We start from the raw sequence: 18,313 nt of genomic DNA, 5'->3' as shown, positions 1-18,313 counted from the left end.
ATTGTTTTTTATAACTGTATATCCTGACAGAGTCTAAGAGAAACAGATTTTTAAAATCTTTACAGTTTTTGAAACCAGAGGTTTACTGTTGCGGTGGTGGTTGTCTTTATTTTCACACAGCTCTGCCGAGTACAATTCTACAATGATTAAACTCTCAAGAACAAGTATATTATCAAATTTTGGAAATATTTAGCCTGCAGCCTTAACCATTTGAATTTGGCCTTAATGCCTAAACACCAAAAAAGCTGACTGCCAACCACACTAGATATTATCAAACATATGCACTGAAGTCCATAACCTCAAACAAAAAAAGAAGCCTTCAAGTCTCACTAAGGTTTTCTTACTATTTGTTTGAGCAGCTAAATGGCAAAGTGGACAAAATACTGAACATAGTCAGGAAATTTCATCTTTCTGAGTTCAAATCTGGCCTCAGACACTTATTAACTATGTGACCCTGGGCAAGTCACTTAACCCAATTTGCCTCAGTTTCTTCATCTGTCAAATAAGCTAGAGAAGGAAATGGAAAATCATTCTAGTACCTCTCCCAGAAAAACCCCAAATGGGGTCCATAAAGTGTAGGACAAGACTGCAATGACTGAACAACAATAATATTGTTAGCTTGGTTGATTTTTAACAACTTTATATGATAGTGTTAGACTCACATCTCAATTCTTATAACTCGGCTCATGCCCTAAAGACAGGGACTATAAATTGTAGATGGGTTAGTACCTAAATAAGAGAGAAGGAGTTCCTACAAAGAAATCATAAGCCCTGAAGGTATTAATATATTCTTACAAGCTTAAAAATACCTTTAAGTCTGAAATGTCTTATTTATTTTTATATTCTTCCTCCGCTTCCTTTCCCTCCCTCCCCACCCAAAAGCTAAGACAGTACTTTATACATAATAAGTAGGTCCTTAACAAATGGCTGAAAGAATGATGTTTGGTCATCTGGTCAGAACAGAAGCAGCAAAACAGAAAGCTGGCGCTGCTAGAGGTTGTCATAGTAGCAACAACAGGCAATTGAGAACAAAGAATGGGGAAAAAAACAACTATAAAATGCAAAAACATGAACTCAAAAAGCATCAACTTTAGGATCTTTTAACAAAGAGACAAAAATACTATCTTGCTGGTTTTATAACTGCTCCTCATCCATAATGCAAATATATTTCTTTGGAAGAATTAAGAATTTAAAAAAAAAGATAAAAAAGGTCTCTGAGCAATCCAAATGGTCAGAAATTTGATGAAGTAAGTGTTAGGCTCCAGTTCAAAGAGAGGACTAAGCCGCAGTTGATTAATACCCTGAATTGAAGTGAACATTTGTTCTTTTAAAATGTGCCATTTCTTTAACATAGATTATTTGGGTATCTCTTAACATGTTTGGTTAGTTTGTCTGATTCTTGGGCAACCCTTACTCAGAGCCCATTTACCTTTATTTTACATGCAATTATAAATAACTTGGTAATCTGGTTTTCAAATCAATGTCAATTTAGAGGAATAAAGTTAAGAGAGAATAATGTATTGATAGCAGCAAACCTATAAATTCATGATAGCAAAGGAGAAGAGTGAAAAACATAAAAACAGACACAATAATTTAGAAAATTATAGCAGTCTGCGAACATTTAATTAAGGATCAGTAAGTGCTACATATATAAGCAGAACCTGTATTACAAAACAATACTATAGATAAACAGACAAGTTATATTTTATGGGTGTTTGTGAGGAAATATGTCTATTTTGTCTATCTCATTTTACAGATGAGGAAACTGAGGCAAGAGGGTTAAGTAACTTGCCCAGAGTCTGACAGTTGGTAAAGTGCTGGAGGCTAGAAGCAAGGTTAAGTGACTTGTCCAGGGTCACACAACTAATGAAATGTTGGGAGGCTAGATTTGAACTCAAATCTTCCTGACTCCAAACCTAGCATTCTATCCACTATCTACCCATATATGTATTTACTTCCACACTGCAAGGATTAAAGGTACAGTGGCCCTGTGATCTGGAAAATCTGTATAAAAGTTTTCTGGTCCTTCCTTTGTATTAGAGAAGATTGAATTTTTTTCTTTTTTCTTTTATGGGGTAGTTACAATATTAAAAGATTAACTATGTTGACATTATGCATATATCTTATGCATTCCTGAGTTTCTAAACCTTTTCTATAAAATCTGCTGGTCTTCACAAGCTGTTTGTAGCTTTCAGTATATCAAAACCACACTGGGCAAAGTCACAATGTGGAAGGGATAACTGTATATATAAAAATATGTGTGTGTACATAGAAACATACATAAACCTACATACAGACTATACACACACATACACACACACACACAGTATGTGTACACATACATACATTGTATGTGTGTGTATATATACATGTGTGTATATCTATATTTTATCTCTATCTAAATATATGCATGTATATGCTGCTGCTATTGAGCTATTTAAATCATGACTGACTCTCTTTAATTTTGCTATTTTTCATGGCAAAATTATTGGAGGGTTTACCATTCAGTTCATTTTCAGAGAAGAAACTGAGGCAAATACAGTTAATACTGCCCAGAGTCACACAGTTACTCAATCTGAGACCAAATTTGTATTCAGGTTCTTCTGACTCCAGGGTAAGTGCTTTATTTATTATACCACTTAGTTGCCTATGTGTATGCATGTGGCAAGCATATATATGTGTTCATAATTATGACTATGAAAAATCAAGGTCAGATTATGTGCATACTTATATTGTAATTCAAAAGGCATATAATTCTGAAATATATTTTAGGCAAGATAGAGCATTCCATCACCTAGAAAGCTGTTTTTCCCTTATCTCAAATACTCATAAATCTCAACCACGTCATATATACTCTGATGACACAGGATAAATGTGATATTACTTAATATAAAAAATGGAAACTTTAGAAGACATACTAAAATATTTACCATTGTCAGAAGCTAGAAAAGTAGCATTGTACATGTTGTTTTTCACATTCGGTGATTCTCTATCCAAAACAGCTATTGTGGTTATTTGACCATTAATAGGATCTATTTTTAGCCAATTGGCAGGATCTGATAATTTCGTATATCTGCAAAGTGAAAATATACTAAGATTAGTTCTTTATTATCTTTTTAAAACAAAAAAATATTTTATTTCTATTTCATGAATATAAGGTTAAGTTTGATAGAGAAAAACCTTCTAGAGTAATGACAAAGGGTGACAGATGATAGTAACTTCAGTTTGCTGAATGCATTATTTTATAGGACAGAAGCAGCAAGACTAGTGTTAAGTTCCTCTTATGTAATAGCCACACGGATACCCTATTATAAATTGGACAGACCAAGTTTTATGATCTTTTTTACTCATTCTTACTAGGTTGTAGAGAGAAAATTCTAGAAAAAAATCAAGCAATTACCATTGGCTTAAGGGCCTATGAAGAAGAAAATTTGTGTAGAACCCCTCTCTAAAATAGTCTCTGTCACTTACCACATCTTCTATTATCAATAATATCAAATCACAATAAAGTTTCATGGTATGAATTTTTAGTCTTAATTCTGTTCTCATAAGTCATCCATCCTCCAAAGGGCAAAAAATATCTTAGAATTTTTCACACTATTAGGGTCAGGTCAAGAACAATCAATAAACACTTATTTAATGTTTACTGTATGTCAGGCACTGGGCTGAGTTCCAGAGATAGGAAGACCAAAGTGAAATAATCTCTGCCCTTTATGAGCTTACACTCTCTCTAAGGCAATAAATAATTACAAGGCAATTTAGGTAGAAAGTAAAATGGCAGTTATGTAACAGAGAGGAGAAATAGAGAAAAAATCATGTAATACACGAAATATGAATCCAACCCCTCTTTCCCTCCCTCCCTCTCCCTCTCCCTCTCCCTCTCCCTCTCCCTCTCCCTCTCTCTCTCTCTATATATATATATATAAATATACATATATACTATTTATTGAGTTATTAATTATCACCTTCACTTGAGCATAGGGGGAGCAGATGAGGAGGAAACAATGAATTGAATACACTTGATAGTAATACTTGGTGAAGATTAAGCCTGGGAAGAAATTTACAACCACTAGAGAAATTTACAACAAAAAAGATAAAATGGTGGCTTGTGAGATTTCAAAAAACTTTTTGGGGGGAATGGTCTTTGAATCCCATTCATCAAGGGTACTGTTATCTTTACCCTTGTGTCTGCTCATTAGGACAGATAATTAGGAATTTGTTGCAGCTGGATCTCTTTTGTGATAAGCATTCTAAGTTCAATAACCATTTTCCCAAACACTTCAAAAATAATTAGTTCTTACATCCTGGTTTTGACAGAATGAGTTTTTTTTTTTTTCCCTTTTTCATTGAGAGGAAGCTTCTTAAGTTACCTTGTTTCCCAATCCTAAGACCCTGCCACAAACTTCTTTTTTAATGTTATTTAGCATGGACTAGGACTAAATTTAGCCATTTAAAAAAAAAAGAAAGAAGAAAAAGGGGTAAAGGTGAAAATATGTAAAGAAGCAGAAGCTTATATAAACAGTTCCAAGGAGCTATGAACTTTGGGGTCAGAAGAAAACTTGTGTTTGTTCCAACCTGCTCTTTATCACTCCTAAAAGAATCAACACAAATGAAAACACAGAACTCTTAATTCATAAGATGTCTTTCCTACTGAAAATTTATTAGTATTTGAATTGTCATTTAAAATAAACTTTATGTACTAAGTTTTCACATATAAGGAGTGAAAAAAATGGATAAAATAAATATGAATTGATTAAAAACCAAAACCAAACAAAACCTGTACCTAATATTTTGCTGCATGTATCGATCTGGATCCTGAGCAGTGAATGTTGTTAACATGGTACCAGCACGGAGTCCCTCCTCATGGCGCACGAGTTTGGGATTTGGAGTGAAATAAGGATTCTCATTTACATCAATCACTGTAACAGACACAGTGGCTGTTGACTGTGGTGGGTGTTGAATGCCCTTCGCTAACGGCACTTGGTTTTCTGCAGCTACAGTAAGTACAAACATCCTATTTGTCTCAAAGTCAATTGGCTGGCAAAAGAGAAAGGAAAGCACCATTAGTAAGCATATGCATGGAGGACAAATATTTTAATTTTGAAATTCATTGCTGTATCATAGTCATCTATAAAACATGAAAGTATAAGTATTTTATCTTTTGTACATGATTTACTGATGATACCTCAAACAATGAAAGATACAGGAATCAATTTCTCAGGCAATTTCCTAGTTGGGAAAAAAAAAAAAAAGCAAAAACATCCACATCTTTCTCATTTATAAATCCTAATCCCTCCCTTGTATATGAATTCATAAATATAATTATTTAACACAACAATGATAAATGTAAAAAGCAGTATGCATGTATATTAGCCATTTAGAGGTAAAAAGTACCAATATTTTACATATGAGATAGCTAAGTGGTACAGGGGATAGAGAGCTGTGCTTGGAGTCAGGAATAACTGAATTCAAATCCAGCTTCATACACTTTCTAGCTCTTTAATCCTAGACAAGTTAATAAATTTCCATCTGCCTTAGTTTCCTCCACTATAAATTGGGGATAATGAATAGCACCTACCTTGCAGGGTTGCTGTAAGGATCAAATGTTGTAACAATTGTAAATAGGGCTTATTTATAAGGGCTTACAACAGAAGTCTTAACATAGGGTTTAGCGATTTCTTTTCCTTTATATATTTCATTTGATCCTCACCAATACCTAGGTGAGGCAGGGAGTACAAATGGTACAGTTTTCAGATAAAGGAACAGTAAAATATTGGTCAAAGTCTTACAGTTGATGCTAGAGCCAAGGCTCAAATTCAGATTTTCTAACTATTAGGCTAATAGTCTTTCACCTCATGACTTTTCTAAAAAAAAAGAAAATAAGGAAAAGCATTTGGTGGGATAAATGATATTCAGTTAATTTTTGTAGTCATGATAGAAAATGAGTTGAGAGAAATCAAATCCACAGACAATCTTAAACCCTAATTTTAGTCATTCAATCAAATCTGTGAAGTTGGCTATTAAACAAGTTGTTAAGTAGTCAAATGAAATGATTCAAGTTTTACCTCTTTTTATTTCCCTTGACTATCTTCTATTGAAGATACAAATGAGCAATGAGATGGAATAATGAAAAGAAGCCTAGATAACCTAACCTAGATAACTTACAGTCTAAAAATAATCAAGAAATGATAAGATAAGGAATCTAAATGGCCAACTATCACAACAGGAGTTAGAGATAAGGACAAATGCCCCATCTCTATCTACACAATCATATGGCCCACAGATAACATCTAATGGTTAATTATTTCACTCAAGACATAAAAATAAGGTAAAAAGTAAGATCATGAATATTTCATGTTATGAGTATTAAGAATTTTTGCACTTCTGAGTAGAGAACTCAAATATTTATTGGAAGAAATTTACTTTCTTTTACTTTATATCTTTGATATTTCATAATGCAATACTTGCTTTTGAATGTACTTACTATCTGGCCTTAGTGCTAAAGAAAAGGGGGGGGGGCAGCATAGAGAAGAGGATACTCTCAATGAGAAGGCAAAAGAGAAGGGACTGAACTTTAAAAATCTTTTAAATTATACATCTTTGTATTTATCATCAGTTAAAGAGCTGTCCCTCTTCTCTTTAGTACTAAATTGGTTGGCAATTAAGAATTCTAATAATTATATTTTTGAAGACTTTAAAATAAAATTATAAAACTGTGATATTATGTCCAAATTATTTTTTGAAAAACAGCTATTTCCCCACTCAATAAAAATAATTACTATGACATCCTACAGCTTGTTTATCACATGCCAAAAGTCCAACACAACCAGCCATTTTGGCATGGGTTTGAGACATCATTCCCAAGAGTTTTTAAATTATTAAGAAAAATGAAATCTGAAAATGTTCAACCAGAACAGGAGGAAATAATATGATAATTAGATAATTAGGTAATAATTAGATACCGAATAACTATCTCATAAAATGGTAGAAGTCTAACATTTATTTACAATCATGAAATTTGACAAATTATTAACTGCATTTTGAATCAAATTATAGATAACTATCTCATTTTATATGAGGGTTAGATTATCAAATCAGCAAAAGAGAAAATCATATACTTAAAATTTGCATGGAAAAAATCCCTTAAGTTAATCACAAAATATAATGATGTTTAAACAACTTTATTTAGGAAGGCATAAAGCTCTGTTTTAAAGAAGGCAGTCTGTATCAGAAAAATGATTGTAAGTTTTTGAAACTGATCTTAAATTTCATTTTTCACCACACAGACAGGTAGGAAGAGATGAATGAACACAAAAATAGGCAAAAACACAGCTGAAGAAAAACTAATTAGGGTAATTAAGTGGTGCAGTGAAAAGAAGACGTTAAGAAGACCCAAGTTCAAATCTATATTCAGATACTTCTTTGCTATGTAACCCCCTGCAAATTACTTAACCCTGATTACTTCCAAAAACAAAACAAAACAAAAACTAATGAATAAAGAAAAACTGTCTTCCAAGAGCATACACATCAACAATACTGAGTCAATCAACTAGCACATGGTAACTTTCAAGGACATGTTAGGATCTATGCTAAATGCTAGAATACAATGAAAAGTAAAAAAAAAAAAAAAAAAACCAGGCCCTTTATTTCAGGAACTCAAACTCTAATGAGAGAGATAACATATACCAAAGCTATCCATATAAGAAATAAATACAGGATAAATTGTGCATAATCTCAGAGGGAAAGCACTAAGATTAAGAAAGACTGGGAAAGGCTTTTTGCAGAAAGTGAGACATTATTTGAGACTTCAGGAAAGCTAGGAGGTAGGGAATTTGGAGGGGGAGCATTTCAGGTATGAGGGAACAGTCAGTGAAAATGTTAAGAACTACAAGATGGAGAAGCTTGTGTGAGGAATAACAATAAAACAAATGTCACTACTTTGCAGATTACATGCAGGAGAGTATAGTGTATAAGAAGGCTAAAAAAGATAGAAATGGACTAAAGTTTTGAAGAACTTTAAAGGCCCAAAAGAGGATTTTGTTATTTCATTCATAAGGATGAAGGGAAAGAGTTTGTTGAATACGGTGGGTAACATGATAAGAACTGCGTGTAAAGAAGATTCATTTGACAGCTGATAGAAACAGGAAAACCAATCGGAAGGTTGTTGAAATACTCCAGGTGTGTGGTGGTGATGGCCTGTACAAAAGTGATAGCAGTGTCAAGGAAAGGGAAAAGAAGAATGTTTGAAGAGATGTTATAAAGTAAAATTAACAGGATTTAGCAACAAATATGCATATGGGGAGTTATAAGCCTGGATAACTAGGAGGATGGTGGTACACCTTAGATATTCATAGGGGAGTTAAGAGGAGAGGAATGTTTAGGGAAAGATAATGTGTTCAATTGTAGAAATATCTATGACCAATTGTTGAAAATAGACAAGTTGAATGGGACCATAGGACAAGCAGTTTAAGACAGAAAGTTGGAGGGGGGAGATCAGGCTGAACAAGTAGATCTGAGAGCCATCTGCAAAGATAATAAATGAAACTTTGGAAGCTGATTAGATCACCTAAGAAATAGGAAAAAGAGAAGAGATTGTTGGGACAGAGCTTGAACAACAACTACAGTTAATGGATATGACATGGATCAAGACCCAGCAAAGGACACAGATAAGAAGTAGTTAAACAAATAAAAAGAGAATCAAGAGGGAGCAGTGTCATGAATATTTAGCAAGAGAAGCCAAGAAGGGTAAGGACAGAGAAAAACAACATTACCTTTGACAATTAAAGAGATCCTAAGAAAGTTTGGAGAAAGGAGCTTCACCAGAGACTGGCAGCAAGATTAAGAGAGAGTTAAAAAGAGTGAAAAGGTAGGAAGTTAGTATGTATTATAAACATATTTTTTCATAGAATTTAGGAGAGAGATATAGAATGATAGCTAGCAGAAAGTGAAGACATAGGAGATGTAAGCATATTTGTAGGAATAGTGAAACATGGATAGTAAGCAGAATAAATGGAATTAGTAAAAAAGTAGGGATGATAAAATCGGGGTCAATCTTTAGGAGATAGACCATCTGGGATCACCTGTAATTGAAGAAGACTTTACCTTAGCAAGAAGGGTTACTCCTTCATTCAAAAATGAGATGGAAGGGAAAGGGAGTGGCAAAAAGCATATGAGTTATGTGAGATGAAGAGCAGGGAAATGGAAGGAAATCTTCACAATTATCTCCTTTTTTGAGTGAATTATAAAGCAAGTTTCTTATCTAAGAGGAGGATAGAGAAGATTGTGGGAGGCTTAAGATGGAATATAAAAGTTTAGAAAAACCACTGTAGTAACTGAGAGAATGAGTCAATTAGAGAGGGGTAGAAAAACTACTTTGTTGCAGTGAAGGCTAGTTAAGGTTACATAACATAAATTTGTAGACAACCTGTTCAGCATGGTTTTAAGATTTTTCCAGTTTCATTCAGGAGCATGTGAGAAATTAAAGCAGTGATTTGTGGGAAGAGAGTATAATCAGAGCTGGAGTGATGGCCTAGGGAACACATGAAGAGTAGAGGGATTGAAAAAACAGGTGAGGAAGAAGAACAAGTTCTGGAGAGTTGTGAGACAGGGGAGAGGTAGAATAAAAGATTATGATTAGATAAATAAGTTCAGAATTCATGAATGTGTATGCAGCAGATTCTTGGGTGATGTCAAGGTAAAGCATATGATCAAGTCCATGTGTAATTATGGTAGAGTGGAGAAGTCAGTCAAGGAAATGAGTAAGTGGGGAGAATAAAGAGATTAGGGAAATTGGGAGAATATTGTTATGTGTGCTGAAATGTTATATGAGAGCTGGAGTTGGAAATGAGAGAGCACAGTGAGCCAAGCACTGAATTCACTGAATAAGGAAAGAGAAAATAGACAACGACAACAAGAATCTTGATTGGGTGATAAATATAGACTGAATAAACTTCAAAAAAGGAGAATAATGGTGAAAGAAAGAGAACTTGGAAGTAACAATTGAGAGCAAAGAATATTCCCCCATCATGACTATTGTTTGAAGATTTAACTGAAAGTGTAACCAATCCTGAAATGGGTAGACAGGAGGGATCTAGGTCTTACTAAATACAAGAAGATGGAAAGAGGAAAGGAATAATAAAGGAAAAAGTTTAATTTGTAAACTATGAAACAGACATACCAGAAAACAATTAGAAGAGCTGGGAAAGATGAGAATGGAAGGCTGAAGGGAATGGAGTCAGGGGAAAATGGACTGAGTGGGAATAGTCAGTGAGTAAGCGAGAGAGATTGGATTTGAACAATGGCAGATAAGGGTTTAGAATCACTGAGATCAATACTGAAAATGGTTATTTCTTTGTAGAATGTAATTCTATCATTTGACAGATTTTGTGTTTGTGCATGCATATGTGCATACACATCCTTTGAAATTCAAGATAGGTGAGATTCCTTAAGATTCAAGAAAAATTAAATCATTTTACTAAGTGGCCTTTACACACAAACTATATAACTATGTTAATTTAATAAACTAGTACTTACCTTTGCAACTGTTACTAAGCCATCATTACTATTTGGATCAGTTTGAATTATAAAGCGTCCTGTGGGATCTCCCCCAGTGATCCTATAAACTGCATTCCAAGCAGGTGTATGGGGTTGGTCTTTATCTGTCACAGTTAGATTTGCAACAATAACATCCACTCTGTTTTCAGGGACTTCACCATAGAACTACAAAAAGAAATAATTCTAGTCACAAATTAATGATCTAGATAAATGAAGGACAACACGTAAAATATCACCCAAATTCTGCAGAACAATCAATTCTTGATAACCCACACTATTGGTAGGGACCCATAGTGCAGATAATAAAAATTAGCAATTTATACTTGACTTCCAAAGACAAGTTGACATTTTAATTGGTTGATTTACTTTCCTAATTGACTTTATTTAAACTTACATTAAAAATCAGTGATGGTATGACTATTTAAGTATTTAAATTCAGAGAGAATGGTCCAGCAGAGTGTTAAATAATGAGGAGTTAACCAGTAAGGGAGGCATCCTGGCCTTCAAATTTCACTGTTGATAAAGTGGAGAAATAATTTTCAATTATAAGCTGAAGAACTGTGGGGTCTGATCAAAGTCAGAGAATCAATTCTGTTTGAAAAAATTTTGTTTCATTTGGGGACAAAATATGATAGACCACCTTTTCTGAACTGTTACATGAGTATTTAACTAATTTACCTAGAATCTATCAAAAAAAAAAACTCATGTTTTAAACAATTATTTAAAGACATGGTGATGAAGAAAAACATCACTCCTTCCAGAGCAAAAGACAATTCCAAATATAAGGAATGCATTTACAACATGTAGCAAAGTTTCTCAATAATGGTTCCACAAACATAAAACTTCTTTGAAAGTCAAACTACTTACAGTCATAGCAGTGAACTCTGGAGGGTTGTCATTGACATCTGTGACTGTAATGACAGCCGTTGCTGTATTTGAAAGACCATATGTTGGGTTTCCTTCCATGTCAGTAGCTTGGATTATTAAGGTATACTGCTGTACTTTCTAAAAACATATAAAGATGCCAACAAAAGTTAGATAAAACTAATTCATCAAGATGGCAACAGGTATTTTATATAGTGAAAATATGTCTTACAGAGTGAGTTTATGACCTTATTTATTCTTGTTAACCATACTTGAAATACCTCAAGTGGTGTTTGTATTGTTATAAATATACCTCCATCCCTGGTTGTACAGCATATATGTGGAGGAAAGCATCATGGTGCTTGTGTGAAGACTAAATAATCCTAAACTTCATTTTGCCTTTGCTTTCATGAGATTTCCTTCTGTTTTAGATTTACCAAAACCAAGAGCAACCAAAAAAACCCAATTATTTCAATTTTGTTTCTTTTCTACCAGTTTCAAGTCCCTGATATAGTTAACAACACTAATGAAGACAATCAAAGAGGCACAAAGTAAGGAAGAAAAAGGAAAGTATGGAAAGTGGGTAGATACATGTGGGGTGGACCAAATGTTCTTCTCAATCTTTTTCACTTCATGTTACTTACAGCTATAAACAGGTCACATAGCCTTCAAAAGAGTAAAAATCAAGTTAGTGGCTCCCCTTTCTTGTTATTATCTGTGCCACCACAGAGAAATTATTCTTAGTTACTGAATAAATGATAAGAGTTATTTGGGTAGGGATACAAATAATCATAAGTTAAAAGTAGTCTGATTTTAAGAATCTAAGAATAAATTTTAAAAATAGAAATGAAGTGAGCTTCAACATATTCAGGGGAAACCTAAAGATATATAATCTGTTAGGCCACTGGCATATCTAACAAAGCTTCCTGTTAGGAAGATGAAGTAGTATAGATGCTGTGACTTAAAATGCAATAGATTATAAGTGAGATAAACCTAGGACTTAATCTTTTAGTAGTCATTTGAAATATTTCACCTCTTTGGGCCTCTGTAAAAAAGAAGGTGGTAGGTCTCAAAGATCCATAAATTTGCCTAGCCAGTTCTAAAATTCTCTAACTATTCCTAAAAGTAAGGCTGAAACATGTAAATTCCCTAGAGCAAAACTGGCAAGAAGAAAACTACAGGAAATACCATCGTTTTCATAATATCTAAGCATTTGCAACAATATAACTCCCTTTATCATCCAGTATAAATTCAAACTGCAAATTTTAGCACCCTATTTCTTCATGCGTTTGTCAAATTGAGTCCTGTTCTCAAGGTATAGTTATAATTCTGTAAGAAGAAACCCAAATGCAGTACAGGTTTTAGATGTCATTGGCGGGGCAGGGAAAAGAAAAGAATGATTCAAAACTCACAGACAAGACTCTTAAATCATCTGCCCACCCAAATGTCAGTCTGTGTTACTTCAAAAAAATTTTTTAAAGGAAAGGAAATACCCATTTTGTTAATGTAAGTAAGACAGGAATACATCTGGCTGAGCCACTTTCATTTTTCTTAACCCGTAACATCTCACTATAATGCTTACGTAGGTTAAAACATTTCTCAACGGCTTCCTTTTCCAATCCAGAGTGCCGTTTCAGCTTAGTGCTCTCATGGTTAGTGAAAGATTATTGCAGGGAATTCAGTTCAGCCTCCCAGCTGAAAACCATGAAGATAAGCATTTGTTATGACTTTGAAATGTCACTTTTGTTAGCTGTTATTTGCAGCAACAGAAGAGAATTCTCAGAAAAAAAAAAAAGAAAATATATGAAGTGTTAAAAAAAAATACAACATTAAAAAGTCCAAACTTCTAGCTAGATGGAAACATACTTCATAAAGGATTTTTGAAGGTAATGGATTCTTTTTTTTAATTACAAAATGTTAACTTTCTTTTCTTTCTTTCTTTCATTTGGAGAGAACTAAGATCAGTGGTAATAATCACTTGGAATTTTAGGTTGCTTTAAATTCTGACATCCAGTTTAGTAAGTTATATAAGGACACTTTCTTTACAAAAAAATATAGCCCCCCCCCAAGTTTTTTAGTTTGTTTCAGGGGTATGCTAACAAATGTTTAACAATTGGCTCTCTAAAGAAAAAGTATGTGCAATATACTTTTAGGCTTAAGTGGCATTATTAACATTTCTCCCCATCACTTTCTTCTAGACCATCAACAAAACAGTTCATCCAAGTTTTGATCTGTAATATTTGCCAATTAATTTCAAAGGTAAAATCTTATACTGAAAATTTGCCAATTGATTTGAAAAACCAGTTAGAGTTGGTTCTAGAACACCCTCATTTATTGGAAAATTTTCTCTTTCTTTAAATTGTTTAAGAGACGTCTTTATTTCAAGGGATCTATCCATTGGTCTTGAATACTGTATTCTAGACTAGCAATTCAAAGCGAATTATATAATTTAGGGAGACAGCAATTGATTTTGAAAGCTATCACAGCTCTAAGTATAGCAAAAATAGATGCCTGGCTGATATCTTTATATCACCAAGAGTAAAAATAAAGCCATATGGCTGTTCAAAAACTTAGTTCTAGTTGACAGCATCTACAGAGCTCTTAGGGACAGGAGAAACTTCTCTCATCATGTTTAGCTTGTTGAAATCAGGTTTAGAGAAAGCTATAGCATAAATTTTTCTCTGGAAATATAAAATAAAACTACTGGAAATATTCAATCATTAATAATTCTATCTATTAACTTTATGTATCCTGGGGAAATTATGCCGAAATTGCTTTTGAGAGAAAGGAAATTCAGATTTCTTTAAAAATAAATCAAAGAATCTTCATGAGGCTGGAAAAAAGTCTTAAGAAGTCAACCAACTCATCTATCCCCTTGTCTTCAATATGGATTACCATAAGTGTTTAAAGATGGTTGAGAATTTTGTTTTATTATCAGAATATGAGAAAAGAATTTATAACTTTCCTTAACATAACATTCCTTTCAAGAAATTCTTTTCATACCCAGCCAAACTCCAGAACTTTAATTTTTCAGTCTCACCTCCTTTGTGGTTTTGGTAATAACTTGTTACCAAACACCCTGTGATAAAAGTCTCACTGCAGCCTTCTATTCCCCAAACCACGTAATTTGATTCCCTTTAATCCTTACTTCTTCTTTCCAACATACTGCTAGTTTTAGAACTAACTGATGATGAAGCAATGAAATGTATATAAAGATCACTGAACTTATACTTTGGAGATTTCGGTTTAGTCTTAGCTGCATGATTAACTCTGTGTCCTTGAGCACAATATTCATAATCCCTGGGCCTTAGTTTCCTCATCTGTACAGTGACATCATTAGATTGCATGACTTCCAAAGGATCTCTCTTCATTAAAATTCTCATTCATCATAAGATTATCTGGTGATGAAAGGAAGCTAGAATCTTATGTCTGTCTACATGTCAGAACTAGAGTTCTGAAGAACAAAAATATATTAAGACTTGTGAGATAAGATAAATGGTTGAACTTGTTAGCTGCCATTTGAGAGAAAATAATTAAGAATCTGATTTTTAGAGTGTTATTCTGTCTATATTTATCAATATTAAAATTGTATTTTCATAAGAAAAGAGGTGAAATAACATTGATTTGGAATAACAGAATGGCAAGGAATATTAAAAAATCTAAATGCATTTCAACAATTTCTAACTAAAAGATATTCTTCAAATAAGAGTTTTCAGCACTTTGATGTTAATAGGTACAATTTAACAGGCATATATCTTACACTAAATGTGCCTCTTAGTTTAGCAATGAACACTATAATTCTCATAGGTTCTTATTGCTTTATTCATGTCTCCAGGACTCATTTATGTGTATATGTGTATGTGTGTGTTATACACACACAACTAATTGAAATAGTAAAGTTTTATCTCACTCAGAGTTCAAATCAATGTCACTATATCAATTTTTTAAAAATCCATGAAATCCAAATTCTTGAAATTCTTAACAATTATAAACCATTCTGTTTATTTTAAGGAGATTTTGTGTGATACATGCCATACAGAAAGCTGATTTATCTATCATATCTTTTATTCACTGACATTTTGATAAATTAACACATTGATAATTTATTTTTACAATAATTCAAGTCTCTATAATACTAAAGTATTTTTGAATCAACTTTGTTAAATTATACAATAGCTTTACTAATAGTATTTGTATTTTATTCATTGAAATGCTAATAACTCGTTTTAACAAATATTTAACAAGTACTCACTTTAATCTCAAGACTGTGCAAGATTCTTTAGAAGGTGAGGTATAAGTTCAAAAATAAGAATAAGACATAATCTTGACCTCAAAGAGAGGTACTAGTTGGGTTTGTGTTCTACTTTTTATCATTCTTTAAGTTAAAAAAAAAGTAAATAATACAAATAATAAACATTAAAAATCAGAAAAAGCAAAGTCAAAAGGGGGCTTAAGAGGTAAAGTACAAAAAGAATGGAGGTGTTGAAAGTAGAACAGGACTTTGAAAAAAGGACAAAATTTGGTTAGTTGAAAAAGCAAAAGACTCTTCTATACAGAAAAAACAAACAAACAAGTATGAACACATTACCAGAGATGGAAAAAAAATGGGATTTTACTTGTATGCTTAAAATTATCAGTGTAATGAGAGTACTACAACTGGCTAGTTGGTGTATATATAAACATATATAAACACACACACACACACACACACACACACACACAGAGCTATTGTTATAATTTTCAAAAAGGTTATAGGATCACACAAAAACATCCATTAAAACTGAAAAAATACCTCTGCTTTTAACAATTCTGACAATCTATGAATTGTACAATGGAAAGGAAAAACACAACTAAATGGGATTAGCAAAACAGTAGTTTTCAAAATCTATTATTAAAGTCAAGAAGCAAATTCCAATACTGTAGCTATTATTCTCTGAAATAAATCAGATGTAAAAAACTCGCATGCTTGACTTTGTCATAAAATATTAAGAAATGACTTTAAAATTCATCTTAAACATGCTTAAAATACTAAAAATAGCCCCTAATTTCTTCCTATTTTAAATTTTACTATCATTTTTATTTTAATTCACCATTGTACCTCCTATCAAAAAAGCTAAACATGACAAACTTAAATGTGATGCACGGAAAGATTACTAAAAATAGTGTAAGAAATACAATTTAAATATAAAATTATCTACAGGTTAACACAGTTTTAGTCATTTAAATATTTTTATTTTGGAATGGAAGAGAAATAATGTCTTCATCAAAAGGCAAATATTTAGATAAAGTAGATTTTAATTCCTGTGAAAAAAAGAAAAGTTTAAGAAAATAAATTGTGTGAACTTACTTCTCTATCCAGTCCAGCTGCCACTGTGATAATATCTCCAGTTTCATTGTTGATTGTAAACATATTGGGTGAAGAGCTGCTTGGAGCCTGGGACAGGATTCTATACCTCAGCATTCCATTGAGGGCATTTGGATCATCGGCATCAATTGCAGTCACTGTCATCACATAAGTTCCTAAAGGCAGACCAAATGTCACAGAAATCATTTATTCCAGTAATTAGGATTGCAGAAAATCTATGGTCTTAAGCCATGGACACCAATTCATTTCCTTTGATAAATCTTGAGTTTTACTATTACTTACACTTTTTAGACTCCCTAACAGGCACATAATAGAAAATGCTGTATTAGTTTAAAAAATACAACTTTATTTGTCTTTGAGAAATTGCTTTATGCGATAGCAACATTCTTAAAAGTTTCTATCTAGTCATACCTTTTCTCAGACAATCTTTAAAAAAAAATAGGCCAAATGTATTGTCTGTTCATCAGAGATACAGAAATGGAAAAGATTTTAGAGATCATTAAACCAGAGATGTCAAACTCAGGACTCCTCCAAACCAGATTAAGATGAAATTGGGAAAAATTCCACAAAATACATAAAAATACAACAGAACATACAATTATGTTACAATGTAGATAATATGAGCCCGTAAGGTTTCTTCTGTAGGGTTTAGTGGTCCCTGTTTCTATTTGAATTTGACACCACTGATTGTGAGCAACCATTTCCTTTTACAATTGAGGAAACTAAGTCCTAAGGAATTTGTACTATAAGTATTATAATTAGTTGTCTAAGATGAATTAATTGTCTAAGTTTTTTACCCATTTTATAGGTGAAGAAACAAATTCTAAGAGACTGACTGCTCAGGGTCAAAGAGTTGTTTAAAAAATAAACAGTAAGTGTATAAGATCTAGTATTGTAAGTCTCTGTCTCTGTACAAATAAAACAATGCAACAATTTTAAAAAATAATGATTTAGATTTTTTTTTGTAAACAAGACAACATCCTAAAATATGAACATGTAAAGAAATCATGATTTTTTCCCCATTTTACCTTCATATTTTAAAGATTGTCTTAATTTTTAAAAAATTAATTTAGTCCTTTTGAAAAGGAAAATAGCAGTTTTATTTAAACTCCAAGTACACCTCACAGATTTTTTTTCTTTTTTCAATAGTTGAACTTTGCCAATTTACCACATCCTAATTAGTAAGAAGTGAATCATTGTCAGTAGCTCCCAACCAGATGACATAGGCAGTAATACTCAGAATAGAATTTGATTTAAGAGTCACAAGTTACAATTCTTTTAAAGTAAGACTAAGAGGGTAGTTATTGGAAGAAGGAATGAGTAAATAAAAATACTCCAGAAGGAACTGGTAGGTCATTCATGTACTTATATTTTTTTCATATTACTAATAAGAGAAAAAAAATATTGAAGAGTTCATGTCATTTATGAATAGGTAGAAGTAGCATTTTATTAAAAGACATAAATTTCAAGAGACTAGTTGCTTTAAACTTATTTACCTACTTTAAAATAATCCCATTATAGTTAACTCTT

The 18,313-nt window shown here is 32.6% G+C and overlaps 1 protein-coding gene across 1 annotated transcript in view; it reads right to left on the bottom strand.

The window, feature by feature from the left end:
* Positions 1–18,313, bottom strand: part of CDH2 (cadherin 2) — a 253,206-nt gene that overhangs the window by 44,377 nt on the left and 190,516 nt on the right. The window contains exons 7-11 of the mRNA XM_051970303.1: positions 16,766–16,938; positions 11,422–11,559; positions 10,534–10,719; positions 4,784–5,037; positions 2,931–3,073 (exon numbers count right to left, since the gene is read on the bottom strand). Of these exons, the coding sequence (XP_051826263.1) occupies positions 2,931–3,073; positions 4,784–5,037; positions 10,534–10,719; positions 11,422–11,559; positions 16,766–16,938 (894 nt within the window). The remainder of the gene's footprint in view (positions 1–2,930; positions 3,074–4,783; positions 5,038–10,533; positions 10,720–11,421; positions 11,560–16,765; positions 16,939–18,313) is intronic.

The sequence above is a fragment of the Antechinus flavipes genome, chromosome 1, assembly GCF_016432865.1.
Source record: "Antechinus flavipes isolate AdamAnt ecotype Samford, QLD, Australia chromosome 1, AdamAnt_v2, whole genome shotgun sequence".
NCBI lineage: Eukaryota > Metazoa > Chordata > Mammalia > Dasyuromorphia > Dasyuridae > Antechinus > Antechinus flavipes.
This window is presented reverse-complemented; position numbering and strand designations above follow the sequence as displayed.